The sequence below is a fragment of the Carettochelys insculpta genome, chromosome 16 (assembly GCF_033958435.1).
Source record: "Carettochelys insculpta isolate YL-2023 chromosome 16, ASM3395843v1, whole genome shotgun sequence".
Classification (NCBI taxonomy): Eukaryota; Metazoa; Chordata; order Testudines; family Carettochelyidae; genus Carettochelys; species Carettochelys insculpta.
In genome coordinates, this window is record NC_134152.1 from 28947292 (window position 1) to 28970505 (window position 23214).

At 44.8% G+C, this 23214-nt stretch overlaps 1 protein-coding gene across 3 annotated transcripts in view; it reads right to left on the bottom strand.

Moving 5' to 3' along the window:
* Positions 1-1013: 1013 nt before the first annotated feature.
* Positions 1014-23214, bottom strand: part of CARD11 (caspase recruitment domain family member 11) — an 82491-nt gene continuing 60290 nt past the window's right edge. For all 3 annotated transcript variants that reach the window (XM_075010431.1, XM_075010429.1, XM_075010430.1), the window contains exons 14-25: positions 21572-21624; positions 19960-20092; positions 19153-19354; positions 18094-18220; positions 16778-17018; positions 16006-16102; positions 14417-14512; positions 12428-12560; positions 11103-11282; positions 7075-7199; positions 6073-6188; positions 1014-5532 (exon numbers count right to left, since the gene is read on the bottom strand). In XM_075010431.1, the coding sequence (XP_074866532.1) occupies positions 5328-5532; positions 6073-6188; positions 7075-7199; positions 11103-11282; positions 12428-12560; positions 14417-14512; positions 16006-16102; positions 16778-17018; positions 18094-18220; positions 19153-19354; positions 19960-20092; positions 21572-21624 (1708 nt within the window). In that variant the 3' untranslated portion in view covers positions 1014-5327. The remainder of the gene's footprint in view (positions 5533-6072; positions 6189-7074; positions 7200-11102; positions 11283-12427; positions 12561-14416; positions 14513-16005; positions 16103-16777; positions 17019-18093; positions 18221-19152; positions 19355-19959; positions 20093-21571; positions 21625-23214) is intronic.

The following is a 23214-nucleotide window of genomic DNA, read 5'->3' on the forward strand; positions in this document are numbered from 1 at the left end:
GCCTCTAGCCAGCATGCTGATACAAAAGAAAATCAAATACTGTGTAGTGAAGTTTGCATGAAATTCTTACGTGCAATGATTTCCCACTGTGCTGGCCTTTATGATACTGACTATATAATACAACATAATTTAACAGCTGGGCAAAGCAGAATGGAAAGTTGGATTTAGTTTGCTTTTATTATCTTAAATACTGCACATTTGATGAATGTAAACCACTTTTTTTTCCCCCTTCAGCATTTGAAAAAGAGAGTTGTATCTCACGAAATGTTATGCCCTATCCATGGTGTCCAACAAGTTCTCAACTAGCAATGGTATTCAAAAAACATATGTATTGTTCAAGCCAACTAGCCACACTCAACCAGCTGAGTAGCCATATGTGATTACTGGCCAGCATGTTGGACACTATGACCTAACACAATAATATATTTGGTAGTCTTTAACGTGGCAGCAGACTCCTTGTTGTTTTTGCTGAAACAGACGAACATGTAATCCTTTCTGAGATAAGTAACCTTTATGAGGTATTTACCAAAAAATATAGCAGATTCATGTGTGCGTATCCTGTTACGACATCCACAGCTTGCTCTGTTAGAGCTGCATAGGAACCAGATTTGTGTGTGCATGTGCACGTGTGGGAAATTCCATGATTTTTTGAAATATTTTGAGATACAGAATTTCAAAATTTATTGTGAAATTAAATTTTGAAAATATTTTGTTTTGGTCAACAAATACTTGATTTCAAAATGTCAACTTTGAAAAATGAACATAAAAATTCCAAAAGCAAAACTCAAAACATTCCATTCTGAAATGTCAAAATGGAATGTTTCGACATTATCGTAAGTCTTCATTTTAATTTAATGAAATTTAATAAAATTTATCTTCCTTCTGTGGAATGTCTTGTTTTTCATGACACGGCACTTTTTGGTGGAAAAGCATACACACCACTGGCATTTTCAGACAGCTTTTCTTATGGGAAACGCTTAAAGGGAAAGAAGTAGATTTTCCAACAGTTCATTTTTAAAAAAGATTTTTATTTCCTCATTCTGTAAGTGTTCTTAGAGAATAAATAGCTCATCAAGTGACAAGGCAATTTACCTTGGATATTGGAAAACTCACCTTTACATTTTAAAATTTGAAGACTAAGACGTTTTTCCAGACTCCAATTGCAAACCTTTAGAAACTTACATTTTAAGAGTTTTATGTAAACTTTGCTCGCTTACCATAGCCTTATACAGACCAAATGCATCTCCAGTAGAGATGGGCTTGAGCCAAATCCTCAAATTTAAACCCTGGATTCCAATTTGAATGTGGTATTGTCATTTGAATACTTTTTTTAAAGGACTGCCTGATTGCTATTATTTGCTTGTATAATGGTAGCACCTACTTCAGTATTGGACCAGATCCACATCATGCTAGGTGCTGTGTAAAAGCAGAACAAAGAGATTCTAAAGAGCTAATTCCCTGAAATTTGGGAAAGTGTAGATTTTAATCTGGATTTCAAACCCAGGAGAGTTCAAATTGGGATTTTGCTTTGGGCCCATCTTTATTTTACAATCAATTAAATCAGTTTCCTGTTAGCTGTCTGGTGGGCAATTGGCTTTGTTATTGCTCTAATCCCTTACAGACTCTGCATTAATGTTGTCTGCACCCCAAGGATGATTAACAAATTGGCTGCACCTGAAAGAATGTTTGGGTGAGGGAGGAGTTGGTAACCTCAAAAAAAGTGCATCACAAATAAGAACTAGATGAATCAAAAACCTGCAACTGAGCCCCAACTCCAAGTGGGGATCTCAAATCCACCTATGGAGCATGTAGAATTAAAAGCCAGATGCTGAACGCCTTCAAATTTGGAAAAAACTCATTCACATTTCAATCTTGCATGTTTGTATATATGTAAATACAGGAAGTTAGTTTGCACCAATGGTGACATTTAGATCAGATCCAGATGCTCAGAGTTCTCACAATTGACTCCCACTGACTTCAGAGAGGCTAAGACAACTTCTATCAGCTGTGGATCTGCCCCTTGAGTTCACATCTGGGGATCAGATGAGGAATACAGCTTCCAGCCCACTTCCAATCATTCAGTGGGGAAAGAGGAATGAGGATTATACACAATCTACAGGTTGTCAGACATGTGTGAAGGAACTGGGGGTAGTAGAACTGGGGGCTCTACCTGTTGAGCTAGGGATAACTCCACTAGTTCACACCAGCAGACACTAATGATACTTTACAATACAAATGGCATTGGAAATCAAAGCAGGTGCATTAAAGTGCTAGGAGACTGACTGCATCTCTTCCACTGAGTTACTTCTTTTACAAAAAGTATTAGTTCTATCATCTCATCCAATCTCAGTCTCTATTACCACCTTCCCATACTTCTGCATAAAGACAGTTCAATATTAAAACTTGTGGTCTTGTGATCTCAGAACATCACAAAAAAAAAAAAACCCTGGAAAATGCCACTCTGACACTTAGCCCTCCTCCAGGTCTTATAAATTACAGGTGAAGTCTAGAATATTATGCAACATGCTAAGTACACCAGTTGATTGCTACCCTCTGCCCCTCAATACAGTATACACATGCAACCAATCTGTGAAGAAGTTTGGGATTACAAACTGCTAGTTGTAGCATAATCTCTCTGCTCCCCTAAACTGCAGAAGAGGGCAAATTCCCAGCAGATAGAGTGAGACAGACAACTAATTATTCTCAGAGTAATACTTGCTATGAGCAGCCTTTCAAGCATTACTGATGTGCTGGGCAAAGTGGCAGAGCATGACATGGAAAATGAGCCATGATTTCTATAAGCTAACATTAAGACAAAATTAAACACATCACCGCACATATAGGCACAGGCTGGCAAGTTGACCAGGACAAAAAAAAAAGTGCATCACCATGGAGAGGCAGCCAGCACACACGAATGTCAGTGACACCTCCCAAGGAAAATACAGTCACTCATCCAACAACTGTGATAATGCCAGACATTTTGCTTCAGTTCAGTGTGCCTTTGATTACCAGCTGCTGCTTGCTGGCTTGAAGCACCAAAACCAGGGACTTTGGATGAGCACAAGAGCAATGGCAACTTTCAGTTTCAAATCCATCTAAGAAGGCAGGAGGTAAATGGGGATGCATGGATGACTCAGGGGAAAAGGGATACACAACCATAGGTCATTGTTTCATTCATCCCAGGTCCATAGTGGTGCATGTTATTATTATTGGAAGGCTGCTTTGAAAATTAATTTGACGGTTTCAATCCAGTGCCAATCATACAGGCATAACATTTTCAACAACACCCAAGTGACAAGGAGGTTATGCCCCACTGCCCAACAAAGGAAGGCTGTACTTTTAAAAATGCAAGTAATTTGTAAGTAAGTAATTTACGCACTTTTCAAAATGTTACCCCAGCTGTCTATAGCCAAGTGTGATACAAACTGACTTCCACTGAGGCAATCATGGCAGAAGCCAAGGACTGAACGGGTCAAAAAAACTTGAACTTCCCCTAGAGAATGAATATCCTTGGAGGAAGAACACCCTTTCATCCTCTAAAAAATGGGCCCTTCCACTCAGAGGAGGCTTGTTGGAAGGTGACAGTGCTGGAGAAGCATGTGGGTCTCTGGGGTGAATACAGACATCCACATCCTCCCACAGTACTGACATTCATCTTCTTTCTTGACACTTCCCTACTGGGGGTTTGGCGACTTTTATAGTCTTCTTCCAAAACTCATGATTGTATGCCAGGCTGTCATGCAGATTGGTCTCCCTGAGGTCTACAGATATTTGATCTATGTACCAAGTCCTTCATCTCCCACTTTTTCTTCTTCTGTCTAGGGTCATTGCACAAGCCATCTTACTAATATAGCTCTCAGGTCCCTACTACATCTACCCATAACAACATAACCTAACCTCCCTCATTTTGTCTCCAACTGGGGGAACTCACATCGACCCCCTTACAACCTCATTCCATTTCCTATCACAGAGTATCCAACTGTTTGACCATCTCAACATTTGCGTTTCCATGGTAGAACGCACACAGGTTGAACCTCTCTAGCCAGGCAACTGTAATCTGGCATGATTTTGGCAGGACCGTCCCTTATCCTGGGTGTGGCCAAGTTTTTCATGGTCCCATAAAGTTTTTTTACAGCCACCAGTCCTAGATCTCAGTGGTTCTGTGCTGCTATTTAGCTCTAATCTACCCCTAAATGTCTTTTGAGAGCCCAGTAAGCAGTGGAAGCATTGGTAATGCTGCTGGACAATATAGATGTCCCATGGTCCAGCAAATTCTCTGGTTTGGCACCAGTTAAGTCCCAAGGCTGCCAAACTAGAGAGGTTCAACCCGTACTGATTTCCTTTCTTGTGACTGGCCAAGTCTCTGTTCTGTAGATTAAGATGGGTCAAGTTATTATTTTATACACTCTACCTTTTAACTATTTTGTCATCCTTTTGTCACAGAGACTGGAGTCAGCTCACATCATACGCACCAAGCAGCTTCAGTACTAAAATATGCTTTTGAAATTAATGATTGAGACAGTGGGGCTAGGAAAAAAACAACTGTGACAGGGATAAACCAAGGGAAGTGTGGGCAGATTTGGAAAGGTCTGAATTGTCATTGGGGAGCTGGGAGTTCGCTTTGGTCAGGGTGCCACGACTAGGCAGGCTGCTGCAAATTGCTAAACAGAACTGAGATTTAAAGATGACAGGAAAATTGTTATTTTCATTACTGGTGGGAACAATGATTATTTCTGTCCTTCCCACATGAAAGCACATGCATGCACAGGGCTGCATAGCTGCTGAGGCGATCAGCTGCAGTGTTTCTGTTGCTACTGAGCACCTGACAACTTCTTTGATCGAACATGTTCAGCTTCTCACTTTGGACTGGGTGTAGAGCACTCCCTAGATACTGTGTCCTTCAGCCTGACCTTCATCCTTCACCTCCCTATAGATTACACTGCTGTGGTCACCTCAGGAGATTGAGTGAGGTCCATCTTTATACATAATAAATTAGCTCATGCGCCTTCTCGAAATCTTTGTCCTTCTTATGTGTGAAACAGCTGCTGTCTCTGAATGGATGCTGTGGGAAGAGGTACTATGCTGGTAGCAGCTTTCCCATCCCTGTCCTAGCTACCTAGCATCTGTGACACCCACTGTTAAGCACACAGCTCTGATTCCATTCCACACAAACTCTGCCAGCAGCAAAAGTCCCCAGCCAGCAAAGATTAACAGGAGCGGCCGGCACTGCATTAGAGCTGCCTGAAAGTCTCAGCTCCACTTTACCGTGTCCCTTCACTGCCGCTGAGCTCCATTTTATCTGCAGCGGGGTTTGTTTTGTTTTGTTTTTATAGCTGATCTTCGTCTACCCAGATGGTTTTACGCTGCTCTTCCCCAATCTTCTCCTTGATTACCCGGATGAGATCCTCAATACTGCTCCACATGTCTGCCTCCAGGCAGGCATAAAGGCATGGCAGTGCTTCCAGTTCTTTCTCCTTCTGACGACACATGCGAAGGAACTCCTCCTCGGTGTCTGGCTTTGGCAACAGCTTCCTGCATCAGATGACCAAGTAGAAAATAAGCAAAACAGCTTTACATTTATAGTGAAGCCCTACAATCTCTGCCTCACCCAGCAAGAGTTGATGTAAAGAAGGGCGTAGGAGATCTAGACCCTCACAGCTACTCCCGTTGTGTCCTCGTCCACCAAAAGTGATATAGGGATCAACGAAGGAGTGCTGGCGCTAGGGAAATCGCCACTACTCCACACCCAATCTTTCCCACCAGGAATCACTGTAGCAAATGGCACAGGAGTGCTAAGTATGGGGGAGTGTGCAGACACTCCAGGGCCATCCTCCTGCAACAAACATTGCTGTGAGGAGTGGGACAGAGTGCTGGGTTTGGGGCAACTCATAAGTGGTCATATTTCCAGGGAGGAGCAGGTGGAATCATTGGAGGACATGGTGCCGTACCGAAGCACTAGATTAGCGAGAAGCAGCTCTCCCTCTTTCTCACTCAATGAGAAAGTCACTGGACTATAGTGTTTTTCAGTGACAAACATGGAATAGCAAGTGTTCAAAAGATTTGATATGTTACCTGAACCGCTTGATGTTTTTCTCTGAGACTCTGATAAAGAGAATAATGGGATATATCTTGGCTTTGATTAAATCTTTTGTACAGCTTATTCCAGCTTCCAGCAGACAATGCTTATTCTAAAACACAAAGTCATAATAGGGTCATAAGAGAACATCCACAGCACTAATACCTTGTGATACAGGCAGACAAATCTCAACAGGGTCAGAACTGCTCTTCATTCATCAGACTGGATGTAAAGCCTTTAAATCAACTGCACATTCCAGGTTCAAGCTCCTCTCGTGAATACACAGCTAGCCAATCAGACAAAGGCTAATTTTAACACTCAGTATGAACACTTTCTTTTGGCAAAGGGTTGAGAATGAGTGACTCCATCTAAAGATAACACATGAGCTAAAATACTATAAAATAAAAAATGAGATCATACATACATTACACACACACACACACCGTCTGTGTTCAAAGTGAACATATACTATAATTACTTCTAAAAAGCCCCAAATCACTCACTTTAATCCTCTTTTCTCCCACCCTGTGACAAATACATTGTATTTGAAGTGCTGCCTCCGTCTTTGACCTTGTTATCTTTATACTGCATATCATTGTCTCTCTCTGTGTCCCAGCCTATCCTTTCACTTGGCTAGGTCCCTCTCTCAATCTTTTGCATTTGCACACACAAAACAAAAGGGGGACTGACTAGGGAAAAGTGGGTAGGAAATGAGAGGGTATTTCAGTATATCAAGGTAAGCATCACAGAGTGACTGTGAAAGGATACGGCTAAAGAGCAAAAAGAAAGGAAAAAATAACTATGAAAAGCTAAAGCTATTTGGGGAAAGATAAATGTAAAGCTGGGAATGGGATAATAAAGGGAGAAAGAAGGCATTATTCTGAAAACATAAGACCTTCATGTGGCAATAATCTGACCACTCTGGTTATGAAAAGCAACCAACTCTATAGGCTGACTCACAGACAGCCTAAATACTGGTTACATTCCAGTCCCATCACCTTGGCAGTGACAGCCTCAATATTGGCAGGTACAATGCATTCATAGGTGTTTGGATTCTTCTCCCTGGAAAAGATGATCGTCTCTATCCTTTGCTTCCTCAGGAACTCTTCCTTGGTTACAATATCTGTGGCAGAGGGGGGATGAAAGCGAGGTTCACATATGTGCACTTAGATAATTGTTCAGAGGAAGTTCAGACAGGACTTTCCAACGGTGCAGTGAAAGAAGAGCAAGGATCTTCTTGACAGCTGTTCACATTTCATTCATTTAATTGAATTGAAGCCTGACCTGAACCTGGCTCAGAACCTCGAATATAGCCAGCACTAGTGGCTTCTGAGCAGTCACCACAACACAATCAAGGCCCTAAATGACAACACTATGATACAGTAAAAACTATACTAACCCCTAACATCAAAGAGCAGCCATGTTCCACAGCACCACAAAGCAGGAATTTTACACAGTAGCTTCAGATGGCACTTCAGAAAGGAATATGTTACAATAGCACCACATTATTATTGGTATTGCCATGAGGTTAAGAGATCCCCGTTGTACTAGGAATTGGACAACCACATAACAGAAAGATGGGTCCCTTCCCCAAAGAGCTTACTCAGCTCTAAATAGACACTGCACACCAAATACTACAGCACGCTACCCGGCACGTGAATCTGAAAATCAATCTGACTAGCAACAGACCAACTTCCCTGTCCAAAGTGCATGAAAAGCAGAATAGTGAACAAATGATACAAATGGCAAAGAGGAAATTAGACTCTTAAAATTACTGTATTTATATCAGTCTTAATTGCTCATACCACAGGCTAGGGTACTGGGGTTTCAGAACACATGGTTTTTAATCGATGAGTCTCTCCTCATGAGGTAGTTGTGATGATCTGAGGAATCTGCTTGTATAATTTATGGTTTTTGTGTGAGATGATGAATTCTTTGTAACTTTACCAAGCTGCCAACTCCCTTTTGATTGTGAGGCCTTGTTGTTTTCTCTGTGAGCCCTTTAACCTCCATGTTGGACTGAAATTTGAACAGGTACAGATACGGAATTGACAACAGTGGCTCGTTAGCTCAAATGGCTGTTTGTAAAAATATAAACATCCTAGACAACTGACTCGTTCCCAGCAAGGAAAACTGGTTTGCCAGGGGAGAGAGCGTTTCGGAAGGAAGTCCTGATAAGGTCTTGGATCATCAGAACAAGCTGATCCAGGAGTCACCTCACAGACTATGAAAGGGCTTGCAGCAAAGGGAAAAGAGGTGGACTGGCAGCCAAATTTATGCAACAGAAGGATGCTGGATGGCCTTCAAGGACTTTGACCCAGCTCACAGAATGCTAGGTGGAGAAACTAAGCCCATGCAATGCACGCAGGGTTTATTAGCTGTGTATAGGGTTGCGTGTCTTGTGCTATTACAATCCTTTGCCTGTATGTCATACACGTGCCCCCATGAGAAACCCCAAAACCCTGACTTGTCAAGCGACCTTCTGAAAGAGGGGGTGCTCAAGCTACGGTGGGAGTCTTAGCGTGTGTTTTGATTAGATGCCGCTGAGTTGTTGCAATTCACATTGTTGCATCCCCACTGTACTACTCAGAAGCCCCTTGAGCTACAGCCCAGTCCCTGCCAATGGACTAGTTAGCTCATGCTTCCAGTGCCAGTTAAGTCAAGCTAGAGAATTGCATGCGTGGATGGGAATTAAACCAGGGGTCGTAATCAAGTTCTAACCCAAGATACGTGAGGGGCTAGCACCGGTTCTAAGGACTGGGCAGTGCAGTCTAAGCTTTTGGGAGAGGGGCCTGATTATGAGTTGTACTCTGAAGGTGTGTTAGGGATCCTACATTGGGGGAGTCACTGACCCTGTTCATAGTCTGCCAGCTAAAAATACAAGAGATTCAGCACCTGGATTTTCACAGCTGTCTAGTGAGTGGAACAGAGGTGGTGCTTGATTGCAACTCTGGCCATAGTGTTCCAGAGCAGTCATAGAATCACAGGGTGGAAGAGACCTCAAGAGGTCATTGAGTCCAGCCCCCTGCTTCAAGCAGGATCAACCCCAACTAAGTCATCCCAGCCATGACTATGTCAAACCAGGACTTAAAGACCTCTAGGGATGGAGATTCCACCACCTTTCTCAGTAATGCATTCCAGTGCTTCACCACCTGCCTGGTGAAGTAGTTTTTCCTAATATCCAACCTACTCCTCTCCTTGGCTGTGTCTACACGTGCCCCAAACTTCGAAATGGCCACGCAAATGGCCATTTCGAAGTTTACTAATGAAGCGCTGAAATGCATATTCAGCGCTTCATTAGCATGCGGGCTGCCGCGGCGCTTCGAAATTGACGCGCCTTGCCGCCACGCGGTGCGTCCAGACGGGGCTCCTTTTCGAAAGGACGCCGCCTACTTCGAAGTCCCCTTATTCCCATGAGCTCATGAATATCTTCCCATGAGCTCATGGGAATAAGGGGGCTTCGAAGTAGGCGGGGTCCTTTCGAAAAGGAGCCCCGTCTGGACGCGCCGCACGGCAGCAAGGCGCGTCAATTTTGAAGCGCCGTGGCAGCCCGCATGCTAATGAAGCGCTGAATATGCATTTCAGCGCTTCATTAGTAAACTTCGAAATGGCCATTTGCATGGCCAATTCGAAGTTTGGGGCACGTGTAGACGTAGCCCTTCTGTAACTTCAGACCATTACTCCTTGTTCTGCTGTCTGTCACCACTGAGAACAATTTCTCTCCGTCCTCTTTAGAGCACCCCTTCAGGAAGCTGAAGGCTGCTATCAAATCGCCTCTCAGTCTTCTCTTCAGCAAACTAAATAAGCCCAAATCCCTTAGTCAGGGGACAGGATACGGTTTTGAATGGCACACAGTTCACAAGAGTATCACTAAGAAACCCAGTCTTTGGAGAAGATCAAATACAACATCTTTATGCCCTGGACTGGAAAGAAACCTATCATTGATCAGAAGGAAGATATTCATCAATATTGCAATGGCTAGACACAAGCTGATCAAAATGTCCCATCACCTAGTGTAGTAGATTTTGACCATCGTGCTGTGGCACAACGAACTGTCAAGTATGCTGTGAAATTTCATCAAATTTCCCCTCACTGTGACTCTTTGTAGAGCCACCATAGGGTGGAGGGGGAAGTGATGACTATACACCAGCTGGGGCTCAGGCAGCAAGTCTGCCTGAGTCCCAGTTGGTGTGGGGTTCATGAATTCCCTCACTCCTGCCACGGTGCTTCTTTGCAGAGCCACCGTGTAGGGGAATGCCAACCCTGAAGGAACCCATTCATGCTAGGAGGCAGCTGGAATGGTGCTTCCTGGCCCAAATGAGAAGGCAGACAGCCCCTCCACTCCGAACTAAATGCTAGGGCAAGTGGGAGGGAGGGAGAGAGGGAAACTGTTTGATTCGGGACATGGTTTAACTGCTTTGTCCTGGCTCCAACGGGTTGGCGGAGAGGGTAGCCTTCTTTCTGGAGTCGCCTTGCCCACCTGTGAGTTTTTCAGTGGTTACTCATTTACTCAACATCCCTAGCATGGCATTGAGCAGATTTTGAAAATGTGTTTGTGCTCGTTTGTGTATTCTGTGGTAGATCTGTGCATTTGATCCTTATTTAGCTTTTTGTATGCACTACTTTGTTGCAAATCTCTCTAGTAAGACCGTAATGACAGTAAACGTAAGTAAAGGTGACATTTATGAGCAATCGATTCAACTGAAAAAAGCGTGCGCACCATGGAATTGGATTGTCTTATTGAAGGGTGCCGTGTTAGTGAAAAGGTTGGGCATCACAGTCCCTGGTGTGCGTTATGGCCACTGCAGAACATACACATATAACATCCATAAACACAGCACCTCAGGACTATTTATGATGGCTTATCTCAGACACATGCCAAAGGTTCTTCCAAACTGTCCCATCGCAGGATCCAGAGCTAGGCTGGGTTGTGACAGAGTAGGATTCCCATGCGGCTGATGTTTGTTTTGCCTACAGTAGGCAGGTTGCGAAACGTACTCTGTACCGCAGTCTTTTACACACTTACCTGGCTTGCACGTGTTGAATTCCAAGGCCCCTCCAGAATTGAGGAGCTTCTGAATCAAGGTCTTTGCAAGTATAGTGGGGGTGAAGAGGACTGGGCGCCTGCGGTCACAGTGGATTGGTCGCACCAAACTGTAGGGGATCAGATTTAGGTTCTTGCTGATTTCGCTTTCAGAATCCAAATCTGAGTAAAGAGGAAGCTGTTTACAATGTAGTTTATTTTTCAGCAGTACTGGCGGCAGCCCCGCTGACGGGAGGAGGCTAAGGAGGCAGCTGCAGTGGGGCCTGGTGATTCTATAGGGCCCAGGACTCTGGCTGCTACCACTACCACTACTGTGACAGCTGGAGTCCCAGACAAGGCACGATAGGGGCCCATCATTCTGTCCCCAGAAGAGGCAGGGCTTGGAGCAGTCAGTCTGGCCACTCACTCTCCCTCTGAGCTGCCTGCAGAGTGGCACACAGCACTCCGCAGCACTTCACAGGGGACTGGAGCTTTGGCCATGGTGTTGGCTGGAACTCTCGGCCCTTTGAAATGCCAGGGCTGGGGGCAATTGTCCTTTTTGCCCCTGTCAGTGGGCCTGGCCCCAGGCCCTTTAGAATTGCTGCCAAACAGCAGGAGGTAACACACTTCAGAGCCCCATGCTGCAAGCATGGGCTGGCTCCGAGGGCCAGTGGGAGCATCATGAAATCCATGTGGCACTGAAGTCTGGCTGCTCCAGCCCCACCCCTTCTGTCCAAGGTCCCGCCCCTTTGGGAGCACAGAGCTGGATCTCACCCACACTAGCCAGTGGACCACTAATCCTAATGGCTGCCCTGATTGGCAGTGGGATGTAGAAGAATCTAAGACATTAAAGAAAGGAATTACATGTTTGCTCCTCTTGTCCATCCCACCACCCAGAGCAGTATTATCCACTACTACATATTCTCCAGTGCAGTGTTCAGTTTAGTTTTAAATGACTCAAGCAATGAGCCCCCTTGTCGCTTCCTTGGCAGGCTAAATAGACCACCTAGTTAAATCTTTTTCCTGACTATCAGCCTAAACTTTCCTTTACTCAACTCCAATTCGCTGCTTGTATACACGTCCTCCGAGGAAGGCTAGGAAAGAATCTAGGAACAGTTGTCAACAAAGTAGAAAATTTCAGTCCAGTGGACTTGTTTTCATTGGCTATCTACCACCCCTCGGCCTCTGTCTCTCCAGAAAAGTCAAGGGATTGAATCACATGCAGAATAACATAAACATTCGAGGTGGAAAAAGCCTAGGAGCCAACTGTGCAGTCATTTAACCCACGTCAAGAGGGCCCAAATGCTGTCCTGGTGTTACGTCCTTACCGTCCAGTTTATCGGGCATCAACTTCAGTACTTCAGAAGAGGTCCGTGCCAAACTGGAGGGAGAGCCAGTGACAATGCGGACTCGCTCGTTGCTGTTCATACGCTTGTATTTGTTCTCAGACCTGCTAACAAACTGAAAGAGTAAAACAAAGAGGTTTGACTTTCTTTTATTCTATGGATCTATATGCTTTGTTCTTCCTCATATTTGTTTGCTCCATGTCCCGTTCCATTATCTACCAGATCTGAATTACCACTGTCTAGTAAAAACAAGGCTGCAGGTTCACTAACCTTCCACAGAGCTGCTGGCTGAATTCCAAGGCTATTTTAAATAATGTGGCTCTGACCTTCAGCTTTTGCTATCCCCTGGTGGAATTTTTTTCCTCTTGTTCTCTCTACCTATGAGTCATGTTCTATTTCTTTCTCAAAACCAGCTGGCACCAACAGAGTTACTGCAGCTAGACTCACTGGGGAGTAGTCTGTCCACTACGAATGTTAGCACAGCAGTATCAAAGACTCTACCCATTTGTGGGCCCTTATCTTACTACCAGGGCTGGATTAAGACATGCTGAGGCCCTAAACTGTGTCAAGTTTAAGGGGCTCTACAGCATTACCAAAACAATGTACATTAGTCTATTAGAAGCCCCTCATAATCTGAGGCTCTAAAGTGTAGTTTACTTAGCTTGTGCATCAATCCGGCCCTGCTATTGCAACGCTCAACATTTGACAGGGACAGAGAGGGAGCCGTGCTAGTCTATATACTATCAAAACAAAAAAGCTACTTAAGTGCTACTGGTCTGCTTTTTTGTTTTGATAGTCAACATTTAGTTTGTCAGCACTCAACACTTCGTCCTATAGCAGAATTTAATAATCAATAATATGCTTCTTTCACGCATTACCCAACCAAATACTCTCCTGCCCACCCAGGCCCACCAATGGGCAAGGGGGCGGGGGAAAGGAGGCAGCGCCTCAGGGCCTGACATTTCAAAAGGGCCCAGAACGCTGGCCACTGCTGCTGTCACTTTGGCAGTGGCCAGAGCTCTGGACCCCTTTGAAGTCCTGCTGCGCAGCGCTGGTCTGCCACTCCATGCAACTGTGATGGATTGAGGGTGTGGTGGGGGGGGTCTGCTAAAGGCTGACTGCCCTGGGCCATGCCCCTTCTGCCCGTAGCCCCTGGGGCATGGAGCCAGGCACCTCTCCACCTTGCCCGGGGGTCCACAGTGGCTATTGGCCCCACTGCTCCCACCTGACCATTCTCCAATATTTCCAACCACGATTGCAGGGGTTTTGGTTAATAATGTGCTCTGAAGTCAAGCTGAGAAAGGCCTAATGTGGTCAAACGGCTGGCAGCTGACTGTAGATAAATTCAGGCTAGAAATAAAGAGAGAGTAATGAACTGCTGGAACCGACTGTTTTTAAATCAGGATTGGATGTTTTTCTTACAGACCTGCTCTAGGAACTGTCTGGGTGGAATTCAGAGGCCTATGCTATCCTGCAGGTCTTACTAGATAATTATACTGATTTCTTCTGATCTTGGAATCTATGAATCATACCTCTCTCCCACCCATAGTCTATCCCTTCCATGATATCTACCTCTGAAATTAAATAACTCTTCTCTTCTAGGATTTTACTGTCCGATGGATCAAGAGATGTAAGCCAGCCAAGAGAATTTATTGTTCTTCAGAGAAGATCATTTGAGCCCTTCAGGGCAGGGCTGTCGGATATATCCAGATTAGATTAATAATGGAGATGAGCCTATTAAAAGGGAAAGGTCCTGCATGCCAGGGAAGTTAGAATGAATACATCAATCAGATTTCTCATATGTTAAAGCTCTCTGTGACACTGATAATCACTTATACAATGTCTCCAGCATAGGAGATTAGACTCTGAGAGAACATGGTACCTGAAAACATCACAAAGTGATGGCTTACTCAACTCTCCCAGGGAAAATCATGCTCGATGTTTTGCAGAGGATAATTTTAACTTTATTACCTGTAAAATTTGTCCCAAAAGGAAGCTTGCACGGGAGAGGCGTGGGCTGGTTTTAGGGTCATTCTGTGAGGTGGGGTCCTCTGGCTGCAGTGTGTTCTGATAGGAATTGTACAGGACAAGGTTACTTTCAGTAAATCACAGCATCCAAAAAACCAAAACAAAAGCTAATAACTCCAAATCAAGCCTTCAGCAGCTATCCAGCTATTGACAGTTAAGGGAATAGTGACTCGTTAGCATTCATTCCCGTTACAAAAGTTAAGGAGTGTTTTGTGCAAACTACAGACCTCGTACGGCCTATGCTGAGAAACTGTGCTCCTGTTGCACTGGCCCATACTTCTTTTGTTAGAGGAATCCCTATGATTGTGTCTGCATCACAGATTTGACCAGAGGCCACCTGTGCAGTAAGCATTGTGCTGTAGGATGGCAGAGCTATTTGCACCCAGCCAGGTCTTTATGCCATTGACTGCCATCTACCCGGATGTTTGATCAGAAGACTGCAGTGTACTGGAGGATCATCTGGTGCTTTGGCTTGTTTGAAGTCTAATCCAAATGGGGACTGTCGCATCTCTGCCTTTTCAGAAATGTTCTTGTGTGGCCCCAAAGTGTGCTAAAGAAGTGCTAGGTCCATACACAGTGACTTATGCATAGAGACCTGCAAATCTGTGGATATCTGCTTTGTATCTGTGGATATCCACATCTGCGGCCGTTGATGCAACTATCCATGGCTCATTTTTGCTGCTACATATGTAGATGCAGATATAAATTTTGCATATAGATTCCTGCAGATCTGTAGCTAGCCATGCAGATGTGGATGCGTATATCCACTTTATATCTTCGGGTCTCTGCATCTATGGATGTAGATGCAGATATCGGCAGCTCATTTTTGTTGATACACACATGGATGTGAATATGAATTTTATATCCAGAACCCAGCAAATTTGCCTATCTGCAGATATTTGCATCTATGGATGTGGATATCCATGGATCCTTTTTGAGGATCTGGTTACCAATTTTGTATCTGTGCAGGGCTCTAATACAACAGAAAACTAATTTACTAGTGCACATAAGAACTCTTGGGACTAAAGAAATAGAGCCAACTTGCTATACCTCTGGGTACAGGAAAAATTCTGGTGACCCCATACACCAAAGATAAGGTAATCCCTCTTTTCTGCACAGCGTACCCTTTTGGAGGAGGCAGATTCTTTGAGAATGGGATTACGAGTTAGATGCTTGTTCGAGATGAGAGAAGGAATTCTATTATTAACTGTAAAGACACAGCCCCTTTCCCATACAGGACTGAGGGAAGGAGTTTTGGAAGTTTAGAGGTGTCGAAGACTTAAAGAGACTAGAGACCAGGTAGAGTGTGCATTAAATATGTGGACAGTCTCCCTGCCAGCATCAGGAGTTAAAATAATATTGGGGCAAGTCCTGGAGCAGGGAACACTGGGGAAAAGGCATGGAGACACCAGGCAGTTATCCACAGGGTGGACCAATGGAAGCTTACAGAGTGTGATTCAAAACAGGAAGTAGTGAGCCATATAAGCTGCTTGGGCAATTGGTGTGGAAAGACCCAGTTTGTGGTGACCTACCCGGAGTGCTCGAAGAGTGTTGGATGAATTTTCAGTTTCATCCCTGCTGCCTCTGTGCATCAGCCGCTGTAGCTTCACCAGAAGCAGTTGCTGAGCTCTGCAGGAAGCAACAAAGACAGGTAGATCACAAAGATGTGTCTGAGACCATCCAGAGGAACAGCAGATGTACTGGTTGGTGTTTAGGGAACAGACTGCAGAGAACTAAAAGAGTGTTACGAGGAGTGGGGAGAAAAATTGTTCTCCTTGGCCTCTGAGGATAGGACAAGAAGCAATGGGCTTAACCTGCAGCAAGGCAGGTTTAGGTTGGTTATTAGGAAAAAGTTCCCAACTGTCAGGGTGGTTAAACACTGGAATAGGTTACCTAGGGAGGTTGTGAAATCTCCATAGCTGGAAATATTTAAGAGCAGATTAGACAAACACCTATCAGGGATCGTCTAGACGACACTTGGTGCTGCCATGAGGGCAGGGACAGGACTGGTCCCTTCCAGTTCTAGTGTTCTACAAATCACACAATAAAGACACAGAACGAAAGAGCAGGACTGTGGCACACAGCTGGTGTACAGCTTCTTTTCCCATTCCCTCTGAAACCCACAGTCTCCTAATAAAATCTGGGTCTCCCCCTCCAAATTCTTTCGTTCACCTTGCAACCTAACATCTGCCTTGACCTCCACTTCTGAGATATGCCCCTCCCCCCATTATAGCAGACACTGATTTACACTATTTGCTGCTTATAGTAAGGTCACTGTCCTATTTCAGCTTGCACTATGCTCACCTGCTGTAGCTGGGGATGGTCCCCATTTCCAGGTTCCTGTCAGTAAAAGGGTCAACTCTGGCACACAGCCACTCACACTTCCCCTGGTACATGGTGTCAAGAATATGCACGATCTCATCACACTTCACTGACAGGGAGCAGCAGTCCAGCTGGCTAGAGATGTTCAGATTCAGGCGGATGTAAAATGAGTCCCCTGATGTGATCACTCCTTCTTCCAGTTCCGACAACAACCTCCTGTAACCTGCAGCAACAAAGGAAGGAAACAAGCATAGAGGATCTGTGGCCAAATGCTGCTGTACTCCCAGCTTCCACTGACTTGGCTCTGTTGCGGTAAACGCTTGTGGAACTGAAATTCTATTGTAAATTGAGAGGGCATTTCTGAGAGCCAACTCAAACTGCTGGGGTTCTAGCTGAAATGGTCTGGGAGCAGATCACGCTGCATGTATAACAGTTTGTAAGGGATTCCTATTGTAAGGATACATTTAGGCAATCTCATTTCCGGTAAGTCATGTACAAATCACGCATAAAACAGTGAATTTCCCAATCCAGGCACAGGCTGAAAAGCTGCACCTGCATTCACAAGTACAACTGTGTGTTATACCAGGAGGTCTAATGTCAGCTATTCACTTTATTAGCAGCTGTAGCTGGCACTCCCATAATCTATAACATGCTTCATCTGCAGCCAAGTGGTACACAAAAAAGTGGGATAGTCTCTTCTGCTTAAACATCAAAGGAAAATCAAAGGGATCACTTGCAGCGTGATCTGCACAGCTGAATTCCCCTAACCAAGATAAAGAACAGGCCAACATAGCTGCATGAATAAAAAGGGCTTTTGGAATGTTATTTTTGATCCAAAATACCAAAGTTTTACTACAAGCCAGGATCATTGAAACCAAACTCCACATAGTGGGCTCCATCTGTTAGAGATAAGATAAAAAAGCAACAGTGATAAACCAAGTGAACTCCAAAGCGAAAAAGTGAAATCAGACTTCAGAGATGGAAAAGAAAACCCAGCACACCAGGTTATGCCACAGAAAATAGTACAGAAAAAAAATCATCTGCCACATTGTCATTATTGTCTCCAATGACCTACTACTAAGCTCTTCAGATTCCTGGAATGTGAGATGTTTGGGGTGTTTCTGCTTTCAGTGACATTGATGCAAATCTGAAGTTGCTCTACAGAAACCAATGGATTTACTCCAGGTTTACTCCATACAAGTAAGAGCAGAGTTTGGCTCAATGGGTTCTAATCTAGCAGAGACCTTGCCTTAAACAGACAGCTGACAATTTCAGGTAAGACCAACTTTATGTCTTACCTTCGTGGTTTGGTTTATACTGGAGGGTTACCGGTCCACTACACCTCTGAATAGTCCAGTGAGCTTCCTCCTTTGTGCAGGTGTCCAAAGGAACGCTCTGATTTTCTCCTCTGATGCAGCCTTCCAGCTAGATGAAAGGGTTCTGTTAGCTGTAATGTGTGAGCCAATCATGCCACTTATTAAATTTAATAGCTTTTTTTCTTCTCTACATTGAACAACTGGCCTATTTTGCTATCAGTGCAATCAGTTCAGCTTGTATCTGCAACTCTTGACTGTGCCCTTCAGCCACTTCTTGCCTTTGTTCCATCTTCTGCTCAAATCCCCTTCTACACTCAGCCTTAGTTTCCATCTGTAACTCCAAACCTCAGATCTTCTCTTCCACCAGCTCTACCAAGTGGAACTTCATACCAACAAAGCTTTTCTCAGGTATCCACTCTAGGATCATGTACATCCCACAGCTTCCGCTGTGCCCATCTTCATTGTCTACTTTCTTGCATAGTTTGGGTCAATACCCCTGGTGCCTCTGTATCTGCCGTAGCTTTCCTGTCTAAAATCCTGCCTAACGAAGAAAAAGAAATGAGCAAAAAAACCACACACCCTACACATCCATGCCCTTGGACTCCCCTTTCAAACTCCCCTGTTCACAGCTCTGTTTGTGACACCTGTGCTGTTGGCTGACTGTCTGGTTGCCTAACCAGGGCTCTGCCTCCGACCAGCCTCCACAAACTGAACAAGAGAAAGCAAAATAAAAAAGCCATGCAAGATGGGGGTGACAATGCTCACTACTCCCATCCCAGTTTTTTCCAAGGGTTGTCACTAGAAGGAAGACTTCCAGCTGGAGTCCCTTTAAACTGTAATGGTGCAGGAGCCTGGGAAGCCCACAAATACGCCCAATTCCAGGTTCTCCCAGCAGGATTCCTGATTAGCTGTAAAGGTGTAGGAGCACTGGCTGCAGAGAAGCTCATGTTTTGTCATCAACGAAGAATTAAAAGAGTTAAAAAGAAACGAAGGGGATTAGTGCAATGAGCACACACAGTTTGTTGTTTGTTTAATGCTCACCAGAAGCAGCTGGTGTCCCTCCCGGAGGCCAGCTTTCTCTGCTAGGGACCCCAGCTTGACAGAACTGATAAAGCTTCCTTTGTCATTGCCGCCCAGAAGAGTGATTTCTGAGTTGAGGCTGTCTCCATTCAGTGTGACGCGTTGGACAGTGTGACAAGAGTTCTTAATGCGACCGACTGACGTCACAGAAGGACGGAAAGGTCTGTGTTCATGAAACAAATAAACTGCTAAGACAATGCGGCTCTCAGCTTCTCCCAACTAGTCTGGGGCAAAAACAGGACCACTCTGGGGAATGAGAAGGGGCATGCAAATGAGCTTTCTATGTTTATCAAGCACTAGGACCTAAGGATCCCCAGGGAGATCTGCCCTCTCTGCTACAATACTACTTAAATTATACCAGAGAGCAGCATCTGGGCATTTCCTTAACATTGAAATAAGACTAAAAAGCCTCATATGTAGGGTGGAACAGAGTCTAGTAACCAGCAGAGTGAGACAACAAGGTCACTAGAATGAAGTTCCTTTCTTCAAATAAGTTGCCACCCCTCACTTTTCTGAACTAGGCATAATTGCCTATCATAGCCTCAGGTGGCAGGATAAATGGTCCCCACACAACATGTGGTGTGGCCACACTGTGACATGAAAACATAAGGAAGCAAATGATGAGATCCCTGTGTCATGTGACAGCCCATCCTCAGTCATTCATGGAGCGACCTAATATCTTGCATTTAAAGTTGGTAACCATTCCCTGGGTAGCCTTTCTATCCCCCTGATCAAAAGAGGGCAGATAACCCAACATCCCCAAAATACCTTTCCAGTGAGAACTTCCTAAAAATGGAACTGACGTGCTCAAGGTCATAGGCATCCATGCCTTCAGACTGGTGAGAGGAAGAGGAGGAGTGCACCGAGGGAGCTCCGTGTGAGTACCTGTCATGACTGTCATCTGAAAAGGGATATCAAAATCAGAGGAAATGACAGGGAAAGTTGCAGGAGGTGTAACTGGCTGCAAGGCACGCCTGAGGGCGGCAGGGGAGGGGATAGAGAAACATTACTTTGATTCAGAGTAGAAAATGACATCCATGGGTCCTGGAGTCAGAAATGAGAATCTCCCTCATGCCTGGACAAGTCAGCTAGTCCTTACTAGCCAAGTACCCTCTCTTTCTTCCAAATCAAATGCCTCCCTAAGACCACTTCTTCAAGCAATAGCTCCTCCCTTTTTCTCATCACTAACCACTGCTTTGGCTTTCCTCTTCTGCAGCACAGAACTGGAGGTTTTCTTGTGCTTTTGTGCCACATGGTATTTAGACGGTTACATTTTCAGGTCAGAGGCTGCTCTGAAGGCACCTTATAAATTAGCAGCCCCACAAAAATGATTTTCCATAAATGCTTGGGGCCCACCAGACCAGTGAAAGGATGATGGAATGTAAGAATCCCTTTGAGAAATTCTTTACTAATGCTCCCAGCAACCCAAGAAGAAAAGAATTGTTATTCCCATTCTAGGCAGGGGAAAACTGAAATACAGAGTAGTTCAGGGAGAAACCCAAAGATCACACATTGGTTCTGGACCACAGCCAGGATTGGAAATCAATAGTTCCTAGTTCCCAGATCCTTGCTTAGCCCACATGGCTTCATTCTAACAAAATGAGGGCTCTCCAAAAGCCAGAATCCATCCACAACTCCTGTTGGGAAAGGAGGGCTGGGTTTAGCGAATCAGTGAGCTGCTCCACCACTTCTCATTGTGATGCCCATTAAAAGAGATTTGGGCTAAACAAGCTGCAGCTCCGTCTCCAGCTGGTGTTGCCCATACCATGTCCTAAGAAGCAAGGTTCAATGGTCTTGTAGTTCCACTAAATGTCCCTTCTGGTGATTACAATCCCTGTATTTGACAGAACCCAGCAGAAACCTTGCTTCAGCCTCAGAAGGCCAACCTGCTGGGCTCTACTCCATGTGAAAAAAGAGAGTCTGGTGTCAACTGATTTCATCTCAATTGTTATGTTTTCCAATGGGTGTGAAGGTGAGAGACCTTCATATCCTTGCTGACGTGCTACCTGGGTTGACAGAGGCTAGTACTACGACTAGACATCCTTCAGTCTGTGTAGACTATGGATCGCACCCTTTGTAACTCCATTTAAGATCATCATTTACAGCGTTGACTGTGACTGTGGAGGCCCACACAAGAGTGACAGTCCTTGCTACATTGACAGAGGCTAGTAAACAGTAAGTACCCCTCTCCTAGCCCAGCTCTGTGATAATGGAAAGTCAGTACATACCACGTATCTTCCTTCCGCCAAACCTATATGTGAACCTAGGGGCTCGTCAGTAGCATCTGAGCTTGGTGAGTTAAGGAGCCATAGTCATGGCTCAGAGCTGTGGATTGGTACCCCCCTGCTTCCACGCCCCCCCCCGCCCCGCCATCACTTACCATCTAGTTCCAAAGTATCACAGCCAAAGCTGTCATTGTCCTCTTCGGCCAGGCTGCAATTTAAAAACAAAGTGTGTCAGAGGGAAACTTCACTTTTCAATATTCAGCAGGCATCAGTTGGCTCTGGCAGAGGAAGCTCTGTGATGGAGGAGGGATTTGGAGGTGGCACATGAAACAGCAGGACAATGCCAACAGACTAAGATTTGCAGACGTGTGAGACAAGGAAGAAGCAGCAAGGCTGCATAAAAAACATTATCTAGAGACACCTGTGGAGGAGAGAGAGGCGTGGGACGCAGCAGGAAGTTTCAGAAGGAAGAAGTGTTAACAGAGAGGTAACAAAGGTTCTGACAGGTGGAAGGAAGCTGTGGTCTCTAGTGGCCCGATCTGTTTGATCTTCACTTATTATTTCAGTTCTTCTTTTGAACACTTTGATACAGGGCACACAGAAGACCTGCTTTAGACTGCAGTGTGCTTTGTTCCTCACTGGGTCCAAAATGCAAAGGAAGGGCTTCAAAAAGAGCAATAAAAATTACTTGTTTTGGTGAGGACTTTGAAGTGCACTTGAGTATTATAACAGCTGCACAGGTTTTCCTGAGGGACCTTTTACTGTCAGGTGAAATCGAGAGGAATCTCTAGGTGTACCAGGCTACATTCAGCACCTCACACTCCACACCCATCATCCCCACCCAATATCCTTTCAGTGGAAGTTGGAGCAGGCAATGTGACGAAATATTAGCCACTTCAGGTCTTGCTGACCTCTTCACTAAAAATAAAAACCAAAAGCCACCAATTCCCTTACTGTTTCTGAACAGGCTCTTCCCTCCACAATAGGTAAGACTTCACAGGGTCTGAGGCCGGAATAAAATGCTGCTCATCATAAGGAAGACCCACAGAGGTTGGTCCCCAAAGAAATGTTGTTTTATTTAGAGGGAATAAATGAGAAAAGATCAGCCAAGAGTGAAAACAATGAGGCTTCCATTTCTGGTGTTGACTCTGATTTTCTGCCTCTCTGCTAGAAACAACTATGGTTGTTACAGTCACTCCAAGATTTGGAAAACTGGCCCCAGCATCAGCCTATTTAGGGGCATGGCATGAGCTGGTTTTTGGGAAAGGGCTTACAGCGGTGTTGCAAACCATAGCCTTGGCTGCCGAAATCACATTCTCATTAGACAGAAGGAAAAGGAGAGGGATATTAAAAAAGAAGAAATAAGGTAGGAAAGGGACAAGGACATACAGGAGGAGTACAAAGTCTCTCATCCAGCATGCCATTGGCATTAGCTGGAGCCAGTGAAGACAGTGATATCATCTGGCCCCTCTCCATTGGCCCAGTGAAGACATCTCTCAGGCCTGTATAGCAAACATTTTGGATCCCAGGAGATGGGAGGGGTAGCCACTGAGATGACGCTTGCTCCTATCTTTTAATCAGCTAGCTTTACAGTAGCCAGATGACCTTGCCACCCCCAAACTATCTTAAGGATCTCAAAAGGGAATGATGGGTGCGACAGCCAACTTCTGCATTAATTTGTCCAGCAATTGGGCCTAATTTTCAATACATCCACTTAGGGTCATTAATTTCTGGTCCCACACTTCTCTTGTTTACCCAGAATGATCTTAACAGTCCTTGAATTACATTAGCAGGCCCT